Source organism: Megascapheus bottae, chromosome 35 (assembly GCF_031878675.1).
Source record: "Megascapheus bottae isolate mThoBot1 chromosome 35, mThoBot2.hap1, whole genome shotgun sequence".
Lineage (NCBI taxonomy): Eukaryota > Metazoa > Chordata > Mammalia > Rodentia > Geomyidae > Megascapheus > Megascapheus bottae.
Genome location: NC_143543.1, coordinates 3,397,770 through 3,421,979, shown reverse-complemented (window position 1 = coordinate 3,421,979; position 24,210 = coordinate 3,397,770). Strand labels below are relative to the sequence as shown.

At 43.5% G+C, this 24,210-nt stretch overlaps 1 protein-coding gene across 3 annotated transcripts in view; it reads left to right on the top strand.

Annotated features, from left to right (window-relative positions):
- Positions 1–208: 208 nt before the first annotated feature.
- Kras (KRas proto-oncogene, GTPase) overlaps positions 209–24,210 on the top strand; it is a 40,204-nt gene continuing 16,202 nt past the window's right edge. For all 3 annotated transcript variants that reach the window (XM_090324487.1, XM_090324488.1, XM_090324486.1), the window contains exons 1-3: positions 209–220; positions 5,301–5,422; positions 22,729–22,907. In XM_090324487.1, coding sequence (XP_090180613.1) covers positions 5,312–5,422; positions 22,729–22,907 — 290 coding nt within the window. In that variant the 5' untranslated portion in view covers positions 209–220; positions 5,301–5,311. The remainder of the gene's footprint in view (positions 221–5,300; positions 5,423–22,728; positions 22,908–24,210) is intronic.

Below are 24,210 nucleotides of genomic sequence, written 5' to 3'. Positions count from 1 at the left end.
GCCTGGAAGGCGCTCATCGGTGCGCTCGGAGCTCTGCGAGGCGGCGGCGGCGGCGGCGGCGGCAGCGGTGGTGGTGGTGGCGGCGGCGGTGGCGGAGGAGGAGGAGGCGGCAGTGGCGGTGGCTCGGCCGAGGAGGAGTCCGGGCTCCCCCCGCGCCATTGCGGAAGCGGGAGCGAGCTTGGCGACGCGGGTGGTGAAGGCTCGGCGGCGGCGGCTCCAGGTGCGGGCGGAGAGGCCGCCGGGCGCGGGCCGCCCTCGGGGGGCCTGGGCCGCGGGGGGGGGGGGGGGGGGGGCTGGGCCCCGGGCTGGCGGGGGCGGCGGCTCCGGGGCGGGGTCGGCGGGACGAGCCCTCCGGGCCGGGCCGAGCGGGGCCGGCCGCCGCGGTGGAGGGCGCTTCCTGGCCCCGATCCTCCCCCCTCCGCCCCGCGCCCCGCCGGCCCCGGCCGGGCGGGGGTGGGTGGGGGGATCCCGCTCGGCTGAGGACACCCCGAACTTCTCCCTTGGGATCCAGGCTGCAGAGAACCGTGGATTCCCCCCCCACCACCACCCCGGGGCTGTGTGTGGAGGGGGGAGGGGGGCGGCGCGGTTCCCTCCCCCCCACACCTCGTTCTCCCAGCGATCGGGGCGGGGGGGGGGGGGGACCGGCAGGGCCCTGGGAAGTGATCGTGGACGGGGTGGTGGGGTGGATCTTTCCTCTTCCTTCCCCCCCCTCCCGCCCCTTCCCAGCTGCAGGTTATTGTGCAGGGTGGGTGGAAAATTAAAAAAAAAAGGGGGGGGAAGCAAACCGTGTCCTCCGCCCTGTTCCCGGCTGCTCCCCTCCCCCCACGGCCGGGCTGTGACATTGCGGTGGCCACAAAGGAGGAGGCCGAGGTGGAGGTGATGGTGGGGGGTGAGGGTGGGGGTGGTGATGATGGTGATGGTGATGGTGGTGGTGATGATGGTGGTGATGGTGATGGTGGTGGTGGTGGTGATGGTGATGATGGTGGTGATGGTGGTGATGGTGATGGTGGTGGTGGTGGTGATGGTGATGATGGTGGTGATGGTGATGATGGTGGTGGTGGTGATGGTGGTGGTGATGGTGATGGTGGTGGTGATGGTGGTGATGGTGGTGATGGTGGTGGTGGTGATGGTGGTGATGGTGATGGTGATGGTGGTGGTGGTGGTGATGGTGATAATGGTGGTGATGGTAGTGGTGATGGTGATGATGGTGGTGATGGTGGTGATGGTGGTGATGGTGGTGGTGGTGATGGTGGTGGTGATGGTGGTGGTGATGGTGGTGGTGGTGGTGATGGTGGTGATGGTGGTGGTGGTGGTGGTGATGATGGTGGTGGTGGTGATGGTGGTGGTGATGGTGATGGTGGTGGTGATGGTGGTGGTGGTGATGGTGGTGGTGGTGGTGATGGTGGTGGTGGTGGTGATGGTGATAATGGTGGTGATGGTAGTGGTGATGGTGATGATGGTGGTGGTGGTGATGGTGGTGGTGATGGTGGTGATGGTGATGGTGGTGATGATGGTGGTGGTGGTGATGATGGTGGTGGTGGTGGTGGTGATGGTGGTGGTGATGGTGGTGGTGATGGTGGTGGTGATGGTGGTGATGATGGTGGTGGTGGTGATGGTGATGGTGGTGGTGATGGTGGTGGTGGTGATGGTGATGGTGGTGGTGATGGTGGTGGTGGTGGTGATGGTGGTGGTGGTGGTGATGGTGGTGGTGGTGGTGATGGTGATAATGGTGGTGATGGTAGTGGTGATGGTGATGATGGTGGTGGTGGTGATGGTGGTGGTGATGGTGGTGATGGTGATGGTGGTGATGATGGTGGTGGTGGTGATGATGGTGGTGGTGGTGGTGGTGGTGGTGGTGGTGGTGGTGGTGGTGATGATGATGGTGGTGATGGTGGTGGTGGTGGTGATGATAATGGTGGTGATGGTAATGGTGGTGATGGTGATGATGGTGGTGATGGTGATGATGGTGGTGATGGTGGTGGTGGTGGTGGTGGTGGTGGTGATGATGATGGTGGTGTGGTGGTGATGGTGATGATGGTGGTGGTGGTGATGATGGTGATGGTGGTGGTGGTGATGATGGTGGTGGTGATGATGGTGGTGATGGTGATGGTGGTGGTGATGGTGGTGGTGGTGGTGGTGATGGTGATGATGGTGGTGGTGGTGATGGTGGTGGTGATCATGATGGTGGTGATGGTGGGGGTGATGGTGGTGATGGTGATGATGGTGGTGGTGGTGATGGTGGTGGTGATGGTGGTGATGGTAATGGTGGTGATGGTGATGATGGTGGTGATGGTGGTGGTGGTGATGGTGGTGGGGAGAAGTGGGTGAGGAGGAGGGAAAAAGTTCATCCCGAGCCCCTGGTGCTGGGATCTCTTGGCTCCTGAGGGAAGGAAGGAGAAGGGAGGCTGAGAACTGAGGATCAGGGGTTCAAATCCTGCTTATCCCCATTCCCTCCCAGACAAGAACATCTTGGAGAATCTGATCTACAATTAACCTATTTAAAAAAAAAAAAGCTGACAGTGGAGGTGTGGCTCAAGTAGGAGAGTGCTGGCCTTTCAGGAAGAAGGCTCAGGGGCAGAGCTACAGGCCTTGAGTTCAAACCCAAGACCACCAGCACAGGAGCGGGGGCTGGGAGGGAGTTAATCCCAGTAGAAAATGGGCTTTGTTTCCAGTTCAAGCCCACCAGGAGGAAAAAGAACCCCAAGAAGCCAAAGTTGTGCCTGTCCCTGGATTGTTATGAGTGTAACCCAAGCAAAAGCTGAGCCTAGTACCTAAGAGTTGAATTCTCTCTCATTTTACCTCTGTCCTTAAGAGGTTTGTCTCTTTGGAAAGTTAGTTCGTGGCAACATTGAGCCAGCAAGTAAATCTGGAGAGGCCCATGTAACATAACCTGGGGGGAAAAAAATGACCTAACAAGAAATTTACAAAGGGAAAAAGAAAAGTGTGTTTGCAAGAGTCATTTCAGAATGGAATCAGATCAACCATATAACAACCTTGAGTTTCAAACCGGACAGACACATTTTTGTGTCTGACAGGTGACAGTCTGTGCTGGGAATTGCTACCCACCCAACACTTGATTTTAAGAGTTGGTAGATCATAATTTAGCTTTAACACAAATAAGAGGGAATGTTTTGTCTTCATACTAATTTTGGTGGGAGTGAGTCCCAGTTATACTCCCTTACTATTGTGACTTGAGACTTTGAATAAGGCTTGGGACGCCAGTTCCTTGCTGTGTATTTAAATATTACGTTTGTTTTTTAAGCCTGATTCAGGATTTCTTTCTCCTCTAGCAACCACCAAACAGGATAGGCAAATAGACCAATCTGTATATGTCTTATTACAGTACATACACAACCAATATGTAATCCTTCCTCTATCTTAGATGATCAAACTTTCCCAAAATTTTTTGCTTGGAGACTTAATGACTATTTAACCATAGTAGGGAAACAATTTAAAAATTCTATCAGTTTGGAACCAGGAATATCATGCTTATGATTTGGTAGCAGGAACACATTTTTTTTTTTCACATGAAAAAACAACTTGTCCAAAAGCAAAATTTAAAAAGAGAGAGATGCATTGATTGACACTTCAGTCAATCTGTCTCATGTCCCTGTTCCTTAATACAGGACATCTGTAATCCCCTAGCTGCATCTGTGAATCCGGTGCACACATAGTCTTTGAACACTATTGGGTGCTTTTGAGCTCAAAGAACATCTCAGTATTACTGTGAAAATAATTTTGAATCCCCTTCTTTCCCATCCAGAAGTCTTCAGGACCCAGTAAGCTCCACATCACTTTTCCTTGTCTATACCATTTGCCCTGGGCCCCCCTCCCCCCCTCTTTTTTTTTTTTTTTTTTTTTTTGGCCTCTCCTGTGGCCTTGGTGCTGTCTCTGAGCTTCTTTTGCTCAAGGCTAATGCTCTGTCACTTGAGCCACAGCTCCACTTGCAGCTTTTTTGGTAAAGAGTCGCATGGATTTTCTGGCTGCTGTGGCTTTTTGTTTTGTTTTGTTTTCCTCCACGCCTGGGGCTTGAACTCAGAGCCTAGGCACTGTGCCTGAGCTTTTGCTCAAGGTTAGCGTGCTTACCACTTGAGCCACAATGCCCCTTGTGTCCTTCTGTTTATGTGGTAGTGAGGACTGGAACCCAGGGCTTCTTCATGCATGCTAGGCAAGCACTCTACCATTAAATCACATTCCCAGCCCTTGCTGTGGCCTTCTTTTAGAATAAAATGTAGGGGAAGATTGGCTTCTGGTTAGCTCTCTGCACTGCCCAGCCATGCAGCTAGCATGAAGATAAGCCAGAGTACAGCAGGAGCTGGGCTGTACTTCTGTGACGGACCAGTGTCCTTTTTGGGGGGATTTTGGAGGGGGGGGTCCAGATTTTTTAAAAATTTCCTGGTGTCTATGAATAATTCTTTATTCTGTAGGAAGCTCCATAGATAAAGTATTTTATATTTACACATTTACTGATCTAGAGCTATTTTATCATTGTGGCATCTCTGCGTCTCATCCCTTGTTTGCAATAATATTATCCAAGAGAAGGGAGACAAAGTTGTTCATCCTCATTTCAAAGAAGTTTGCAGATCTGACCAAACAGTATCATCTGTCATGATACTAGAATTGGTCATGGTGCAAGCTGTCTATTACATTTGAGAGATTGGCGTGCTCTGATCACAAGTCAGAGTCACAGGGACCATTGAGAAAAATCCATTTGTGTCTGTAGAAGTTTCCCCCCCCCCACGGAAAGTTGTTTGTATTTGCATTTTTTCTTAAAGTTGTGTTACCTTTGATCTATTCCATTTTTACAGTTGCCTGGGCATTGATTCTGGTATGTTTTTCTTGTACTAATGTAGAATTGTATTTGCTGGATGATCAGCTATTCTGAATAATCCAAACTTCTCTGAACACCCATCCCTCCACACCCCCCGTAACGTTTCTAGATCAAAAAATCTCATCAGAAGCCGAGTGTGCTCACGCCGTCATCCTCGTTACTCAGGATGCTGAGATCTGAGAATCTTGATACCTAAGGCAGGGAAGCAATGAAATGTAATCCCCAACAGACAACTTAGACAAAGCTGGAAGTGGCATTGTGACTCCAGTGATATAGTGCTAGCCTTGGGCCAAAGAAGCTCAGGAGGGACAACACCCATGCCCTGAGTTCAGGAGCCATATCCAGTTCCCCCCCACCCCTAAAAAAAGGCATGCACACAGAGAATTACTTGGTAGAAAGTTAACCGCATGTATGACACACACTCTCGTTTAATCAACGGTTTTCATTATTATTTTTTTTTTATTATAAGGTCTGCTGAAAATGACTGAATATAAACTTGTGGTAGTTGGAGCTGGTGGCGTAGGCAAGAGTGCCTTGACGATTCAGCTAATTCAGAACCACTTTGTGGATGAATATGACCCGACTATAGAGGTAAATCATGATTTATGTGGCACAGGTTTTATGTGCCACAGGATTTATGTGGAAGACCATCCTGGGTACAAAAAAAAAAAAAGGTTTCTCTTATCACTTGTGTGTGTCCTTAACTGGAAAGAGGATGACTGACTGAAATGTCCTTGGGTTTCAGACTAACTAAAGTGAGATACAAGCTGACATAAGAGAACCCTGCTTTTGTCTGGGACTACCCTTGTGGCATTCACGGTGACAGTGTGTGTGTCTTTTGATTGAAAGTGGATTATTGCAGGGTTTTGAGAGAGGTTGAAAATGTTCCCTGGCATTCTGTCTGTATTTGAAAGTCATTCTCCTGTGTAGCATCATTTTTATGTGCTTCTTGGACAATTACATGTGACACATAGACGTTAAATTGATTGAAGATGGTTGACGATTTGTTTGTTTGCTTTTGTGTGCATCTTAGAGTTTGAACTCAGGGCTTTGAGCTCTTGTTCCACTTGTTTGCTTTTGAACGGTTCTCTACCACCTGAATCTCACCTGTCATCCCGCATTTTACTAGTTAATTGAAGATAGACTGTCCTGGAACTTTATCTCCTGGTTGGCATTGCACCCTGACCCTTAGCTGCCTGAGTAGCCAGGATTATAGGTGGGAGCCAGTACTACTTGACCAAGTATTATTTATTCTTTGGCAGTATTAGGATTTGAATTTGGGATCTTTCTGTAATTTTTTTGTTTTGGCTGATGAGGTGGTGCTGAATTACACCCCCAGAAAGACTTTTAAATTTAGTATGGTTTGACTTAGTAAGGCTTGTTAGGATTATTTTGAGACTTAGTAAAATTTTATGAAAACTTGGCAAAATAAAGACCAAGTACATACTGGGAGAAGAAAAGCCTGCGAGAAATCACCTAGTGTACTTGGATTTGCTGGTAGTGGACTGCTCTTATTAACCAAGTGTATAAGGGTTTATCTAATGTCAAAAACCTGTAAGAAGCTGGGTGCCAGTGGTTTACACCTTATTCCTAGCTACTCGGGAGGGTGAGTTCTGAGAATCAACATTCAAAGCCAGCCAGGGCAGGAAAGTCTATGAGACTCATTTCCTATTAGCCATCAAAAAGCTGAGAGTAGAGCTGTGACTCAGATGGTAGAGAGCTCGCCTTGAGCACAAAAGCTTAGGGACAGAGCCTAGGACAAGCCCCAGGACTGGAGGAAAAAACCAAAACCTGCATGAGGTCATGTACGATAGATGCCCTTGTTAACTCATTTTATACATAATTTCAGTCTTTATATTCTGTTTATTTGTATCCTATTGGTATTAAATGTATCACCTGGACTGTGAGGTAAATTCTTTCTTGGACATTGTTTACCTCAGGTTAAATAGTCTCAATCCCTTTTCAAATGCCCATTAAAAAAAAAAATCCATTCTGAAGAATATCCCAGATCTTTATGTGAGTTCCACCCAGTGGGATAAAGAACACATCAAAAAGTCTTCCTGCCCACTGTGGTTTGTAATTTTGTTCTGTTTTGTTCTGGGGCTTGAACTCAGGACCTGGGTGCTGTCTCTGAGCTTTTATTCAAGGCAAATGCTTTATCACTTAAACCACAGTGCCACCTTTTTTTTTTTTAATACTTTATTGGAACTAAGAGTCTTGAGGATTTTTCTCCTGTCTAGGCTGCCTATGAACTAAAATCCTCAGATCTCAGCCGCTTGAGTAGCTAGGATTTCAGGCGTGAGCCACCACTCCCTGGCTGTTTGTAATGTCTTGAAGAAACACTGCTCAGGTAGATTCTGAGAGCACGGCTGAATTTGGGCCACTGTCAATTGAGATGAACCTTTAAGGGCCAGGAGTGTGGCCTAGTGGTAGAGTGCTTGCCTACATACATGAAAACCCAGGTTCAATTCCTTGGTGTACCACATACATAGAAAAAGCCAGAAGTGGTGCTGAGGCTCAAGTGGTAGAGTGCTAACTTTGAGAAAGCCCAAAGACAGTGCCCAGGCCCTGAGTTCAAGCCCCAGGACTAGCCAAAAAAAAAAAAAAAAAAAAAAAAGGAGGAGATGGACCTTTAAGCTTCAGTTGTTCTAACTTCATAAAAAGGTAGCACGCACTTTTTTTTTTTTTGCAGAATCAAAAGATGGAGAAATAATACTGATTGACTAAGATCTGACTTATGAACATAGAAGTCACTTGTATTTGACTTCCAGCTTTCAGAGTTTGCCTTAGTGAAGGATAATGGTCTTAATGAAATGACCATCTAGGTGGTCTTTGAGCGCTGTGTTAACAGTTTTCATTTTATCTTGGTTGAAGGGCAAGTCGTTCATGCATTTTAATCGGTAGCCCAGCCTGAGACTGTTAGGCATATCCTCATTAATGCAGATAGAAAAGGAGGTTTTATAAAATGCAGGCAAAACATGGAGGTTTCCTAAGATTTGAAAGCCTGAGACATCTTAATTTTCCCTGTTTTTTTTTTTTTTATGGTCATAAATACTATCTGAATGCATCAATCAGTACATGAATGTGATAAAAATTGGCTAGAAAACCTTTCACTCAGCGGGGGTTCCTTTGATCAAAATGTATTTATAAACTGCTTGGCATCTCCTTTGTACAAGTACTTAAAGATAATAATAATAAAAAAAGATTAATCGTGTGCTCAAAATTGTTAAAAGCACTGATTTCTTGAAATGTTTAATCACTTACCTCATTTTATTTGTGAGGAAGCTAGTAAAGGTTATCATCTTAAACCTCTTAACTCTGTATGTTATTTCTGCCAAGCCTGAAGATTTCACTGGGAAACACTGATTACATACTGTGAACTTTGAAACGGACATTCCTTCACGTAGCCTGGCTACCTGAGGAAAGGTATCTGAGATTATCGCTTATCTCACCTATAATGAATGGTGAGTCTCAGAGAACTGACTGTTAAGATCTTGGTGGACGTTACCTGTAAGAAATGCAAGAAAAACCATGTCTGCAATTCTACCTCCTTATGGAGGCTGAGATGCAAGGATCAGAATTGTGGTTCAAAACCAGCCTGGTACAACATGTCATGAGACACTTATCTCCACTTACTCACCAGAAAACCAGAAGTGGCACTGTGACCCAAGTGGTTAAGCCTTGTACTGAAGAGCTCTGAGACAGCACTCAGGCAGTTCAAGCCCCACAATCAAAAAGAAGTGCAAGAAAAGTTGATGGAGGGCCGGGAGTTTGGCCTAGTGGTTAAAGTGCTTGCCTAGCATGCATGAAGACCCGGGTTCGATTCCTCGGTACCACATACATAGAAAAAAGCCGGAAGTGGTGCTGAGGCTCAAGTGGTAGAGCTCTAGCCTTGAGAAAGTCCAAGGACAGTGCTCAGGCCCTGAGCTCAAGCCCAGGACTGGCAAAAAAAAAAAAAAAAAAAAAAAAAAAGTTGATGGAGTTTAAGAAAAAAAATTTGTGTTATTGTAATGTTTATGTTACTGTAAAAAATTAAAAGGAGGGTGAGAGAGCTCACTGTAACAGTTAGGTTTGGGGTTTTGTTTTGTTTTTAATACTGGTTTAGGGGCTTTAACTCAGGACCTGAGCTTTTTCCTTCCGGACTGCTGTTCTACCACTTGAGCCACACCCCTTCTGAATTTTTTGATGATTAATTAGAAATAAAGAGTCTCATAGATTTTCCTTTTCAGTCTGAATTTGAACCTCTATCCTCAATAGCTAGAATTACAGGTGTGAGCCACTGGTACCTGGCTTCTATTCGATTTTGAGTGGAGATTAATGTGGCAGGGGAGAAAATTAGAAATGGTATAAACTCTGCATTCTGTTTTCCCAGGTTAATGAGTTAGTACTGTTCACTTAGTTACTTGGAATTTGAGAGCAATTTCCTTGAGGCAGGTAGACATTTCCTCTTCGATGGATAAAACTGGGTCTTGGAGAAGCTTGGAGTACCTATGAAGATCTATTATGTTTCTGAAAACAAGTGGAGTTTCCACTGTGTGTTGTGTCACTTCTTTCTTTCTTTTTCCTCGTTTGTCCTGGGGCTTGAACTTTGGGCCTGGGCACTATCCCTAAGCTCTTCAGCTCAAGGCTACCGCCCTACCTCTTGAGCCACAGTCGTACTTCCTGTTTTCTAGTGATTAATTGGAGATATGAATCTCACAGACTTTAGTGCTCTCGCTTGCTTCACTTTTCAAATCTGACAATGAATTTGCACTATGGTTCAAGTGGTAGATCACTGGCCTTGAGCAAAGTAGCTGGGGACAGTGCCCAGGCCCTGAGTTTAAGCCCTGGCACAATAATGAATGAATAAATGAATGAGTGTAAAACCGATCTTTCAGACTAAGAAAAAAAATTAATGTGTCAATATAGCAAAATATTAATTTTTGCTTTAGAACTAATGTCTCCATGGCGGAGATATGATGCTAATGTCTCTTAATATCAGAATATATGCCCTGAAATACTTTATTCTGAGGTAGAATGAGGTGGAAGAAAAACATCTCTTTTTAAAAAATTTCAGTTGATCACTTAGTTAACGTATGTTAAGTGTCTACTGCATGTAATATACCAGTAAAATACATCAAGTAGTTGAATTTTCCCCGCATTTAATGCTTTGAGCTATGGGGCGTTTATTTACCAAGATATCTCTAGTTTTCTATTTCATTCCCTCCCCCTCCCCTTAATGGCAGAAATCCATTTTACTGGTAGAATAATGCATTTAGGTTATAATAGAAAAAAAAATGAGAGAGGGGTACGTGGTGATGCTCTTCTGATCTCAGACAGGTTAATGATCTCACCCAGGGCTGGGTGGCCAGGGGTTAGATTCCCCAGGGACGACCTCTGGCCATGCCTGGGGACACTTGGGAGTTGTCAGTCTTGGGAGGGAAGACCCAGGCAGCTGTCAGGTTAGAGGTCAGCATTTATAAATCCTGCTGTTCCAGCACAGCCCAAATTACTTAGCCCACAATGTAATTGTTTGGTTTTAAATGCCCTAGTGAAATGTTTTTGTCCTTAAAATCTACCCTCCATTTGTCACGGCCTTTGCTAGGATCATGGCAGCTACCGCCTGGTGTGAGAGCGCCCTCTACTGGTCATTTACTTCTCCACTGAATAACAGCAAAATCCTAAGTTTGGACAATCATTATTTTAATATTTTAACTTGTATTTGTAAACCTGTGGTGCCATCCATTGGTAGATATATCTATTGTACTTCAGAGTCTGCCATTGATACTTTTTTTCATTGAATAATTTATTAACATGGATTCATCATTGATACTTTTAAAATGTGAACTAGCAGTTTGACTTTGGTACTGTGTGTTCATATAAACATAACTGTAGACTTCTTAGGCCTAGGTGAGTAGGTGAAGAATGGAAGTGCAGGATGGGTACTTTGCTGAGCCCTGTCCTTGAGCTTTTCAGCTCAAGGCTACCGTCCTACCCCTTGAGTCACAGCCCCACTTCCCCTTTTCTAGAGATTCATTAGAGATAAAGAGTCTCTTGATCTTCAATGCCCTGGCTGGCTTTGAACCATGATCCTCAGATCTCAGCCTCCCGAGTAGCTAGGATGACAGATGTGAGCCATCACACCCTGCTCTAAGTATATATCTTTAAAAATGGAGAGATGTGCAGTAGGTGAAAACACATTTTTTTATTTATTTAATGATTTGGTGTCCCCTACCTAAGATTCTGGTTCTAACAGTGCCACTGATTCCTAGTATTGGGCTTTGAACTCAGGTCCTCTCAACTCCCCAGGGCAGATGCTGTATGACTTGAGCCATACCCCCTGCCCTTGCGTGGTTCCCTAGGGCTGCAGAGCCTTGCTGTACTCCAGGAAAGCCCTCATCTTAGAGGTGTTTTGAGGAGTACTTTCTTTCTTTCTTTTTTTTTGGGGGGGGGGGGGACAGTCCTGGGCCTTGAACTCAGGGCCTGAGCACTGTCCTTGGACTTTCTCAAGGCTAGAGCTCCACCATTTGAGCAACAGCACCACTTCTGGCTTTTTTCTATGTATGTGGTACTGAGGAATCAAACACCAGTCTTCATGCAAGCTAGGCCAGCACTCTACCACTAGGCCAAACTCCCAGTCCTGAGGAGTTCTTTCTTAACTCAGGGTTCCAATACTTTATACCCCAAGAAAGCATTGAATTTCTTTCATTTTTCAAATGTTCTCCAGCATTTCACACCAATAAAGAGCAATCTACATATATGTACATATATGTACATATATGTGCATAGATACATGCATATATTTATGCATATACACATATATGTGCCAATGGCTCATGCCTGTAATCCTTGCTACTCAGACTGACATCTGAGGATTGTAGTTTGAAGTCAACCTGAACAGGAAACTCCATGAAATTCTTATCTCCAATTAAACCCTAAAACTGTTAGTGAAGTTGTAGCTTAAGTGGTAAAGCACCAGGTTGAGTATCAAAACTCAGGGATAATGCCCAAACCCGGAGTTCAAGCCTCAGGACCCACCACAAGAAAAACAAAACCAAAAAAATCCCCAAACACAAGGAATACTGTTGCGGTTAAACTAGATTCCCCTATTAATATTAAACCAGAATTGTTTTCTGTATTTCTACATGTGTGTGTATCTCTGGGTATATTTGTGCACATGCACACACTCGGCTAGAGTCTTTGCACCTGGTTGTAATCTTTATTCTTGCTGAACTATCTGAGCATATGATACTTAATGTCCTTTTCACCTCTTGATTTCTGCCTTTCTTTGACAGTTCTGCATATTCTACCTGTGACTCTGAGGGATGTTTTCACTAAGGTGGAATCACACTGTGTTTGCAGGTGACTTCCCAGCACAGTGACAGAATTTCAACAGAATGCAAAAACCCAAAGTAGGGGCCAGGAGCGTGGCCTAGTGGTAGAGTGCTTGCCTGGCATGCACGAAATCCTGGGTTCCATTCCTTGGTAATAAATACACAGAAAATGCCAGAAATGGTGCTAGCACTAGCCTTGGGGAAACTCAAGGACATTTTCCAGGCCCTGAGTTCAATCCCCAGGCCTGGCACACAACAACAAGTAATTTACTCTGTGGCCAACTCAAGAAAAGTTTGGCAGTCCACATGAACAATACTTCCATGTAAAACTACAATACACTGGTTGAAATCTAGGAAATTCAACAGTGGTATACTTCGTTTTATAGTTGGTATAATTTGTTATTTGTTCTTTTCTGACTCAGGATGAGAAATAAGTTTGTAGAAGGACATCTAAGTCTGTTTGTTCCCTTAAGAAATGGCTCAGGTGCAGCAGTTTGGGCAGGAATTTTGTATAAATGATGTTATTATTTCTTCTTCATTATATCAAACCTGGGGTCATAGTAATAATTGATTTTTTTAAATTGTCATTGTTAAGGTGCTGTCTGACTATCCTCTGTTAGATCACTCTTGCTTCCTTTATAAACGAGTAAGGACTCTTGAGGAGTAAGATTAAGACCACCCACTGATAATTCCTGCCAGAATAAATTGCTACTTAGAGGTTGTAAAATGGCAATCTGTCATTACATCTGCATTAACTGGCATCTGTCATAAATAAGAGGCCCCATCCCTTTATTTATTTGTTAGGCTTATTTTATTTGCATCAGCATTGACTCCTGGCCTTTTTTTTTTTCTTCTTTCATTCAGTGTGTTGAATTTGTGGCTGTGATTTGCTGATTTAGATGGCATGATCTCGTCTGGGTTACTCAGCTTACTGAGGCGGTTTTCAGGGTGGGGAGACCTTTTTTCTGCCAGGATCCATTTGGATACTTACGTTATGGTTCCCAGGCCATGCAAAAATCACCAGTGTCCACAGACAGCTTTACATAGCTAGCTAGGAGCATGTACTACTTTATGAAGGGATTTCCAGGGCCTTTATAAAGGGCTTGCAGGCTAGCAGTTCCCCACCTGGATTTTTTTTTTTTTTGCCAGTCTCAGAGCTTGAAGTCAGGGCATGAGCACTGTCCTTGGGATTTGTCAAGGCTAGAGCTCTACCACAAGAGCCACAGTGCCACTTCCGGCTTTTTCTGTGTATGGGGTACTGAGGAATCAAACACTGGTCTTTGTGCATGCTAGTCAAGCACTGTACCAGCTAGGCCAAAGTCCCTGACCCCAACCTGGACTTTTTTAAAAAGACAATTTAATGATCCCTCAGACTTTAGAGCCCTTTCTCCAGGATTAATACTTAATTCTTCTGCATCCCCTTAGTATACATGTACTTGAAAGCACTAAACTCTGGAGTATGAAAACATAATGAAGTGAGACTAATTAATTATGCCACAAGCGTGCCTCACATACATTTTTTTTGTTATGTTTTGTTTTTCAGTCCTGAACTTGAGCTCAGGGCCTGAGCACTGTCCTTGGAATTTCTCAAGGCTAGAACTCTACCACTTGAGCCTCAGCACCACTTCTGGCTTTTTTCTATGCATGTGGTACTGAGGAATTGAACCTGGGTCTTCGTGCATGCTAGGCAAGCACTTTAACCACTAGGCCAAACTCCCAGCCCAGCCTGCCTCACTTACATATGTGACAACATGTTTGGCATGGCACCGGTTTGGTTACTTGTAGGGATAAGAAATCAATATCTGGTTCTGGCTACTAGAGAATCACCTCTGCCAAACTCACTAGCACAGAGCTAGGAAATACATGGCTTCTTTTTTAATGCAAAGTTGTTAGTCTTTTTTTTTTTTGGTCAAGTGTTGGGGCTTGAACTCCGGATCTGGGCACGGTCCTTGATCTTTCTCAAGTCTAACACTCTACCACTTGAGCCACAGCTCCATTCCACTTCTGGCTCCACTTCACTTCTGGTCTTTATTTTTCTGTGCATGTGGTACCGAGGAATCAAACCCAGGGCTTCATACATGCTAGCAAACACTCTACCACTAGACCACACTCCTGGCCCCATTATTCTTTATTTCCCTCCAGATCTGGGTTTGCTGTGTACACATTTTAATGTTAAACTGCATATACCTGAGGAATAAACATCGTGTGAACCCTAAACCTTAGTCTTTCATATTACCTGCATGGCAAAGAATAAGAACATTGATCATAGATTATTTCAGGAATGGGATTATTTTTTTCTCTCAAAAGAAATAAAGTCCTTTCTCATTTTGAGAGTATCCTTAAAAAAACATGGATTGAAAGACTGAATTGTCTGGAGGGATAAAAATTAAGGTATAATCCTAGCTACTCAGAAAGTTGAGGTCTGAGAACGTTGGTTCAAAGCAAGCATGAACAAGAAAGTCCATGAGACTCTCATCCCCCAAATACCGCCAAAAACCTGGAAGTGGACCTGTAGGCTCAACTAGTAGAGCACCTAACCTGGAGCACAGAGAGGCTCAGAGACAGTGCCCAGGCCCTGTGTTCAAGCCCTAGAAAAACCTGCCTTCCCCACAATTAAGGTATTTCTAAAAAAGTTACAGATGATAATCCAGTGAAACTATGGGTTCATTCTAGTAACAGGAAGCTGTGTGTGTGTGTGTGTGTGTGTGTGTGTGTGTGTGTGTGTATAGGACGTGCATATAGAAAAGGCATTATTATAACAAAAGTGCAAACAAGCTGCTCTGGGGTGCATGTTGGTACTGGGGCTTGAACTGAAGCCTTGAGTGCCATCCTTCTTTCACTCAAAGCTGGTGCTCTACCACTTGAGCCACAGCTTTTGGCTTTTTGCTGGTTAGTTGCAGAAAAACAATCTCACAGACTTAACTGGCTGGGCTGGATTCAAACTATGATACCTAGATCTCAGCCTCCTGAGTAGCTAGGATTATAGGCACGAGCTGTAAGCTTCCAGCCATCACCCCAAGAAAGAAAATGAAGACTTAACATTGGTTAAGATTAGAATGGTGACAATCCTAGCAACTCTTTGTGCTATAGTATACTTACAAACTTTCTGTGGGTCATTTTGGAGACATGAAAACGTGTAACTGTCCTTTGACAAGGCAGTTGTATTTCTCAGAGGTTGTCCTGTGGATCTATCTGATAAATATTTAACATATTTATACACACAAATGTTAGTTCTGGTGCATTTTATTTTATTTTAGGTTTTTTTTTTTTTTTTTGGCCAGTCCTTGGTTTGAACTCATGGCCTGAGCTCTGTCCCTGCACCACCGCCACTTCTGGCTTTTTCAGAGCGGTTTATTGGAGATGAGAGTCTCATGGACTTTCCTGCCCCCACTGACTTTGAACCACAATTCTCAGATCTCAGTTTCCTGAGTAATTAGGATTACAGGCGTGAGCCACCAGCATCTGGCTTTTTATGTTTTTTTTTTCTCAAGCGGAAATATATCTACCAACAGAAAATTAGTGATATAAATTATGTTAGCCATACAGATTGCATTATACAGTTGTTGGAAAGAACAAGGTAAATAATAGAACCATAACTCTTACATAAGTGAAACTGAGAGTACTTGTGGTAAAACCCACCTTTCAGAAAACAGACTCAACTGGGTTTTCTCTGTGGTGGCTCATATTTTTACAAGTGTGTATACCATTGAAGAAAGGAATAAATTTAGAGAAAGGGCAGTAAAGTATTAGACAGCTTTAGATTGCATCATATCACTCTTTTTAAATTTATTAATTAATTTTTTTGGTGGGACTTGAACTGTGAGCCTGGGCGCTGTCCCTGAGCTCTTCAGCTCAAGGCTAATACCCTACCCCTTGAGTTACAGCCCTACTTCCTGTTTTCTAATGGTTAATTGGAGATAGGAGTCTCATGTCCTTTAGTGCCCAGGCTGGCTTTAAACCACAGTCCTCAGATCTCAGCTTCCTGAGTAGCTAGGCTTACAGGCATGAGCTGTCTCGCCCTGCTTTCCTTTCCTTTTATTTTCTGTTTGTTTATTGTCAGTTTTGGGGCTTGAACTTGGGACCAGGGCGCTGTCCTTTGAGCCTCTTTTTGCTTCAGGTTAGTGTTCAACCAGTTGAGCCACAGTGCCACTTGTGGCTTTCTCTGAGTAGCTGGAGCTAAGAGTCTTTTTCTTGCCCAGGCCGACTTCGAACCAGTCTCCTGAGTAGCTAGGATTATAGATAAGAGTCACTGGTGCTAGGCTTTGCCCTCTATAAATTGGATAATACAAATGTATTCTTGAACTAAGAAAATTGACATAAAGACCAAGTACAGAATGAGAAGTACATGAAACATGAATATTATGCGATTGCCTTTAAAAAGAAAAGCACAAAAAAACACCACAAGTAGTGTGCATCTGTCCCTGTCTGTCTCTGTCTGTGCTAAGTATTTGTCAGTTAAATCCACAGAATAACTTCTGTTGGAGATTATGTTGGATCTATGATTATTCTAGCCTCTCCTCTTGATGCCTTTATATCAATTTGTGGGTTGAATGCTGCATGACTTCCGTAAGCTACAGATGTGTGCTTGTTGCATCCTTATTTTCAAAGTCTTGTTACTCAACTATTCTTGACTTTTTTGGGGTGTGGGAGCAGTACTGGGGTTTGAACTCAGCACTTTGAACTTGTTAGGCAGGCACTCTACCATTGACCCAAGTTCCCAGCCTTCTTTTGCCTTGGTTATTTTTGAAGTAGAGTCTTGCTTCCTGCCTATATATGTCCCTAGACCTCGATCCTCCAGTTTTTCCCTTCCTTCCGTTGTTAGATGGCAGATACAGGCTGTTAAACTCAGCTCATTCTTGAGATGGAGTTTCAAGCACTTTACTTGTCTGGCCTGGCACTAGAATCCTCTCAATCTCAGCCTCCTTTTTTATGCACTCTTGTATCCGGCTGTTGAGACTGGAATTTGAACTCTTGATCTATTGACATTTTCACTCATTAGCTATGCTCTACCACCCAAGCCATACCTCCAAGCCCCGCTTTTTGTCTTTAAACCTGATCCTTCTCTCTTGTCAGCCTCCCAAATAGCTAGGATTACACAAGCCACCAGCACCTGTTTAATCAGAGTTTTGAACTCAGGCTTTTAGTTTCTCTGGAGAATAGTATACATTGTATTCTCTATAGTCCTAGACTTAGTGCTATCTAATTCTAGGTAAGGAGCATTTGAAAAAGTATGCTTTATTTTCCTTATCTGTACTTGAAAAGAATGTCTTAATGGAAATGTTTGTCATGAGAACAAGCTGTCCATCCTTGTTTGCCAATCAGAACGTAACTCCTGCATAATTGTCAGTTTTCACTCTCTTCCCCTGAAACTTGTCCAGCTCTATTTATTTTATTTATTTTTGTTGTTGGTGGTGATGGGGGTTGATCTTAGGCCCTTGAGGTCTTTTGCTCAAGGCTAGTGCTCTTTACCACTTTGAGCCACAGTGCCCTTTCTGGTTTTCTGGTGGCGAACTAAAAAGTCTCACTGACTTTCCTGCCTAGACTATATCTAAACTGTAATCCTCGGTGTGTGTGTGTGTGTGTGTGTGTGTGTGTGTGTGTGTGTGTGTGTGTGCTTTGGTCCTGGGGCTTGAACTCAGGGCTAGGATTATAGGCATACCCAGCTCAGTTTCTTCCCTTCCTGGTGTGTGTGTGTGTGTGTGTGTGTGTGTGTGTGTGTGTGTGTGTGTGTGTGTGTGTGTGTGTGTGTGTGTGTGTGTGTGTGTGTGTGTGTGTGTGTGTGTGTGTGTGTGTGTGTGTGTGTGTGTGCTTTGGTCCTGGGGCTTGAACTCAGGGCTAGGATTATAGGCATACCCAGCTCAGTTTCTTCCCTTCCTGGTGTGTGTGTGTGTGTGTGTGTGTGTGTGTGTGTGTGTGTGCTTTGGTCCTGGGGCTTGAACTCAGGGCCTGGGCACTGTTTCTCAGATGCTTTTGCTCAAGGTTGGCTTTCTACCGCTTGAGTTTACAGCACCACTTCCTTCTGTTATGTTTTGAAGTATGGGGAGTAGCTCTACCCAAGCTTTTTCAACTAGAATTGTCCTCTGATTTTATAAGAACAAAATGCTGTTTCTGGACTCTTCCTAATGGAACAGTAAACCAATGACCTACCTTTGTTTATGGCTTAGAGTAGCATATACCAGTGTGATAGGCAAAGGAATACAAGTAACTTAGCCACTTGCATTTTATAGAGGGATTTTTTTCCTGATCTTTATAACCTTGATGGATTTGTAGTCCTGTATAACTTTTGTTTTGGGGGAGTTTTGGGGCTTGAACTCTGGGCCTGGGCTCTGTCCCTAAGCTCTTCAGCTAAGCTCTTCAGCCTCTTCAAGGCTAGCACTCTACCATTTGAGCCACAGCACCACTTACAGTTCTCTGGTGGTTCATTGGAGATAAGAATGTCAGACTTTCATGCCTACGCTGGCTTTGAACAGTGATCCACAGATCTCAGCCTCCTGAGTAGCTGGGATGATAGGGCGTGAGCCACTGGTAACCTAGTGAGTTTGACTTAATCTATGTGGGACACAATAGCTGGAGCAGGTGACATGTTTGTACTTTGCCCAAGTCCACACCACAATTCAGTGGAACATAGCAGAGTGCACTCCAGGCCGGTCTCTAGCTGACATTTCTGGTCTGAGCACCAGACTGCTTATGGGTCATTTCTACTAAGCCACCCCATATACTGGGGATTTAAGAAAATGACACTCCTCTTTTCTCTTCTTCCCCTCTTAGTCCCATCCATGAAAACTTGAAATATCACTTGCAAAGCTCAGAATTCTCTTTTGGCTGTTCTGAATAATGCTGTTAATAAGCATTTGTATGATCTTACATTTCTGTTCTCAGTGGTATATAAGTAGACATAGATTGGCTAGGTCATGGGATAACGCCTGTGTAAGGACTTTTTTTTTTTTTTTTGGTGAGTCATGGGGGTTGAATTCTGGGCCTGGGCACTGTCCCTGAGCTCTTCAGCTACCCCAGAGCCATAGTGCCACTTCCCGATTTCTAGTGATTAATTGGAGATGAGTCTCACATTCTTTAGTGTCCAGTCTGGCTTTGAACCAAGATCCTCAGATCTCAGCCTCCTGAGTAGCTAGGATTATAGCCATGAGTCATCTCGTCCATCTGTAATGACTTTTAAGAGGAAAAATGTCAAGTGTTTCTCGGTGGCTATACTGGTCACATTCCTACTAGCAATTTATGAGAGTAGTTATGCATTTATCTATTTATTTATTGGTACCCATTATTAGCACTTGAACCCAGTGAGGGTAATTCTGCATTTGTTTATTTATTTACCTGTGTATGTATGTATACTAGCACTTGAACCCAGTACGAGTAGTTCTGCTATTTATTATTTATTTATTCCTACTTAGTACTTGGGCTGGAACTCAGGCCCCGGGTCCTACCCATGAGCTTTTTTTTCCCCAAGGCTAACACTCTACCACTTAAGCCACAGCTTCACTTCCAGCTTTTAGGTGCTTCATTGGAGGTAAAGAATCCCACAGACTTTTCTGCTCAGTATTGGTTTTGAACTGTGATCCTCAGATCTCAGCTTCCATAGGAGCTGGAATTATAGCTGTGAGCCACTGGAGGGGGCTTGTTCTGCTAGTTTTACCAGTTAAGTAGCTTTCAGGGAAGTTTTGTCTGTCCTTGCTGCTGCTGCCATCTTAATTCAGGTTCTGTTGTTTCTTCTCGAGATTGCCTAAAGTATGTCCCTGTCTCCATTCTTTTTCTCCACCTTCCTTCATTCCTTCTTCCTTGTTCTTTATAGGGGTCAAAAGTACAGTCCAGAAAACAGAACACACTAGATCTTTCATCATGGAAAGCTTGATATGCAGCCTTCATTGTAGGTGTTGCACGCATTGGTTTGTTTTTGTATTCCTGGGGCTGACCTGGGCCTGGGCCCTGTCCCGCGCCTCTTTGCTCCAGGTTAGTGCTCTACCACTTTAGCCACAGTGCCATTCTGGCTTTTTCTGAGTAGATTATTGGAAATAAGAGTCTCATGGACTTTTCCTGTCCAGTCTGGCTTTGAACTGTGATCCTCAGATCTCAGCCTGCTGAGTAGGATTATACTGGCATGACCACCAGCACCCAGCTACATGGTCTTTTTCCCCACTACATTTATATCCTTTGGAAAGATTTAACAGTGTAGACAGGCATGTGAGTAAACTTATGTATAAATTGAATATACCAACGTGTCAGTTCAGAGATCTTGATTGGATGTGGGGCTATTTGTGCAGATTTTTACCAGTTGAACCTATTTCAAAAGCAACAATGTTTTGGAGTCTCAGGCATTTCTGATTTTGGCTGAAGGATGCTCATAGTCTACTCTGTACAAGATATTACTTAGTTTTTCAGCAGTTAGTCCCGTGGTACAGAGGAGAGAGTGGTGGATGAATGGAGATGGATTCTTAAGTCTGCTTACATCTGATTTCTTCTGCCTTACATCTTTTTTGTTATTATTCTAACATAGCAGGCAATAGGAGATATTTCTAGCTCCTTTTAAGAATGGTCACATCACAGTGTGGAACACTTCATTCTACAACAAAGTCATGTAATTCTTTTAGAAGAGTAACATAAACTACCTCAGCATTAAGAAAGTAAAAATAAATATTCCACTTTCCCAAGAGGTGAGCACTCAGATACATAGCTCATTAAGAAAACTGCAAATAATTCCCAATAAGTCCCCAAAGAAAACATGAGGTGAGGGGAAGATGTAATGCTTTTGAAGAGATTCTCCTAGTGTCAGTGACTTAAGTTAGGTCTCGGTATTACACTCTTATTGCTGTAATTACTATTAACACTATTCACTTTAGTAAAAGTTCATTGGTTCTTGTGATAGCTGTGTTTACCCACGCTCAGATTATTATCTGCTTTGAAAAACCCAGTTGAGTACATTAATATGGATGTGCTGGATAACCTAATAATTTATTGCCTGTGGATTTACCCTATCTGAGTATTTAACCTTAGCTTCCAAATGTCCAGATGAGTTTCTGTTCGTCAGAACAATTAAAGGCACGTAATCCAACTGGGAAAACCTTAAAAAGAAATCACACCAAAATCAATAGAACAAGATGCCAATGACACAGACAGTGTGATGTTACTGTTTCTCAAGTAAATTGCTTTTAAAATATCAAATATATATATATATATATTTATATTGTTATATATTTTGTGCTTGATCTACCACTAGAGTTGAGCCCCTCATCCATTTTCTTTCTTTTTTTTTTTTTTTCAGATAGAGTCATCTCTAGCTTTTGCCTGATTTGGCCTTGTGCTAGCTTTGCCCTATTCAAGATGCAAAATTTAATACAGTTTGAAGAACCCACAATTCTCCCTATTCTTAACCCTTTCCAACTTATAAACGCTTTACTCTATGTATGATTTCGGTTGTATTTTCACACTAAAAACTTCCTTATTACATAAAGTTAGAAGATCCCTCTTACTAGCTTAGTATTTTGTAATTTAAAAATGACAGCTTCTTGCTAGATGAGGTGGCTCAAGCATGTAATCCTTGCTATTCAGGAGGCTGAGATCTGAGGATCACGGTTCAAAGCCAGCCCAGACACTAAAGACCGTGAGACTCATCTCCAGTGAACCACCAGAAAACCAGAAGTGGTGCTGTGGCTCGGGGGATAGGGCGGTAGCCTTGAGCTGAAGAACTCAGGGACAGTGCTCAGGCCAAGAGTTCAAGTCCCATGACTTCCTGCCTGTATGCCAGTGGCTCATGCCTATAATCCTTACTACCAAGAGGCTGAAAGTTGAGGATTGCAGTTCAAAGCCAGCCCAGGCAAGAAAGTAAAAGTAAAGTAGAAGCATGGCAGTTTGCAAGTTGCTATATTGTCCTATGTGGATAAAGAATTGGTAGTTATTTGTATTAGGTTCCTCCCCCCCACCCCCCACATCAGACAACAACTCCTGCTCCTCCTCCCCTCGCCTCTATTCAACTTCTGATGCATTTTCCTAGCTCAGGTGTCTGATACGATGTGGGATTTGTGTATTTGTTTCTGTCTGTTGTTTCTCAGCAGTGTTTCCAAGATTTCACTTGTGTTGTAGCGTGTATCGGAATTGAACACTCTGTACACGTGAAGTCCACTTATGGAGTCACCCATTGGTCATGGGACATGGCTGTGTGTCTAGATTTCAGCCCTGGTACTCCGTACTGTGTCTGCATTCATCAGGATGGATACAAGTGAGACGGCCAGGTCACATGGTAACTCTTCCCTCACTTTTCAGGAGCTGCCGGACCATTCTCGTATTGGCCATACTCACCATCCATAGCCCCCAGTCACCCTTGCTTTGATTTTGTTTTTCTTTTGCTCAAAACTAGCCACCTCATCATGGATGCTAGACGGGTGTCTCCTACTTTGCATTTCCCTAATCAGTGGTGACCTGCTGGTGTGTTTATTAGCCATCCGTGTGTATTAGAGAAGTACCTATTCAAGTTCTTTGCCCACTTGGAGCAGGGATTGTTCACTCTTCCTGTTGTTGTGACTGCCACCGTCCTCAAGATGCATTGTAATAACCCAGATTGTGTTTCTCCCTTCCCAGGATTCCTACAGGAAACAAGTAGTAATTGATGGAGAGACGTGTCTCCTGGATATTCTCGACACAGCAGGTCAAGAGGAATACAGTGCAATGAGGGACCAGTACATGAGAACTGGGGAGGGCTTTCTGTGTGTATTTGCCATAAATAATACTAAGTCATTTGAAGATATTCACCATTATAGGTGGGTTTACCTTGAATTTAGAAGTAATGGTAGCTCTGCAGTATTGACTATTTGCTAAGTACCATATACCCAATGTTGATCCAAGGTAAAGGAGTTAAAAGTTAATGTTGGTCTCATAAGGGAAGCCCTTGAAAATGAGAATCCCAGACTGCGTGAGTGGTAATGGGCTGAGAGTAGGAGGGAGGGACTGGGGCCTGCCAGACTCCAAAGACTTAGGAATTGTCCACTGTTCAGAAGATCTAAAACTTTTCCTAGACCCATTGTAAAAAGATGAATTATAAGCAGAAATATGAAAAGATAACTTGAATTGCTTCCACTCAAACGATTAAAAAATATTCATCTTTATATAATGTAGGATCTCTTGGATTGCATTAACTAATAATGACTCTGTGTGTGTGTGTATGTGTGTGTGTGTGTGATAACTTGAATGCTGTAAAGGAAGTGGTTTTTTTTTTTTTAAAGAATGATGAATCTGCATAAGACAACCTGCGTAATCAATGTATCAAACATACTTGTTTCTTTGGGAGTGTACAGTTTTCACAAAACTACATATTTAGCAAATATTCCATGTGCTGGTTCTGTTCTATAAGAGCAAGTCAGCCTACTTAATGTCTTATTTATGAATATATCTGATAACATGTTCAGTCTATTACTGGAGAAACCTGGGTGGAGTGTAGTAGTTGTAGTGTTTGTGTAGAGTGGTATATAGTTGAAATTTTTTAACTTCCCCAAATCTATTTATCAACTCGAAGGATTGAGATTTAGATCAGTTTTTGTTTTTGTTTTAAATTGGTCGTGGGCCTGGGCGTAAGTCTACTGCCCTACCCCTTGGGCCACAGTGCCACTTCCGGTTAATTGGAGATAAGAGTCTCATGGGTCTTTCCTGCACCAAGCTGGCTTTGAGCCACGATCCTCAGATCTCAGCCTCCTGAGTAGCTAGGATTACAGGTATGAGCCACCGTGCCTGGCTTGGACCAGTTTTTTTTGTTGTTGTTTTGTTTTGTTTTACACTTCTGTCTACGGTGTTCTCAAGCGATATCTTTGAAGTTCATGGCAGATCCTGAAGGATAATAATTTGACCCCAAATCTAGAGTTTCTCCACATCATACATTGAAAAGTAGCAAGATGTGAAAGACTTAACAAAATAAACTGTAGTTACTTCGTTGTTGATCTTCTAAAAATCAGTCTTCCCAGCTGCCATTCCCCCCCCCTTTTTTTTTCTTTTGAGATAATAGAGTAAATCTTTATTGCTCAGATTTGGTCTGAAAAGATTTGATGCAAAACTACAGAAATAAACAGTTCC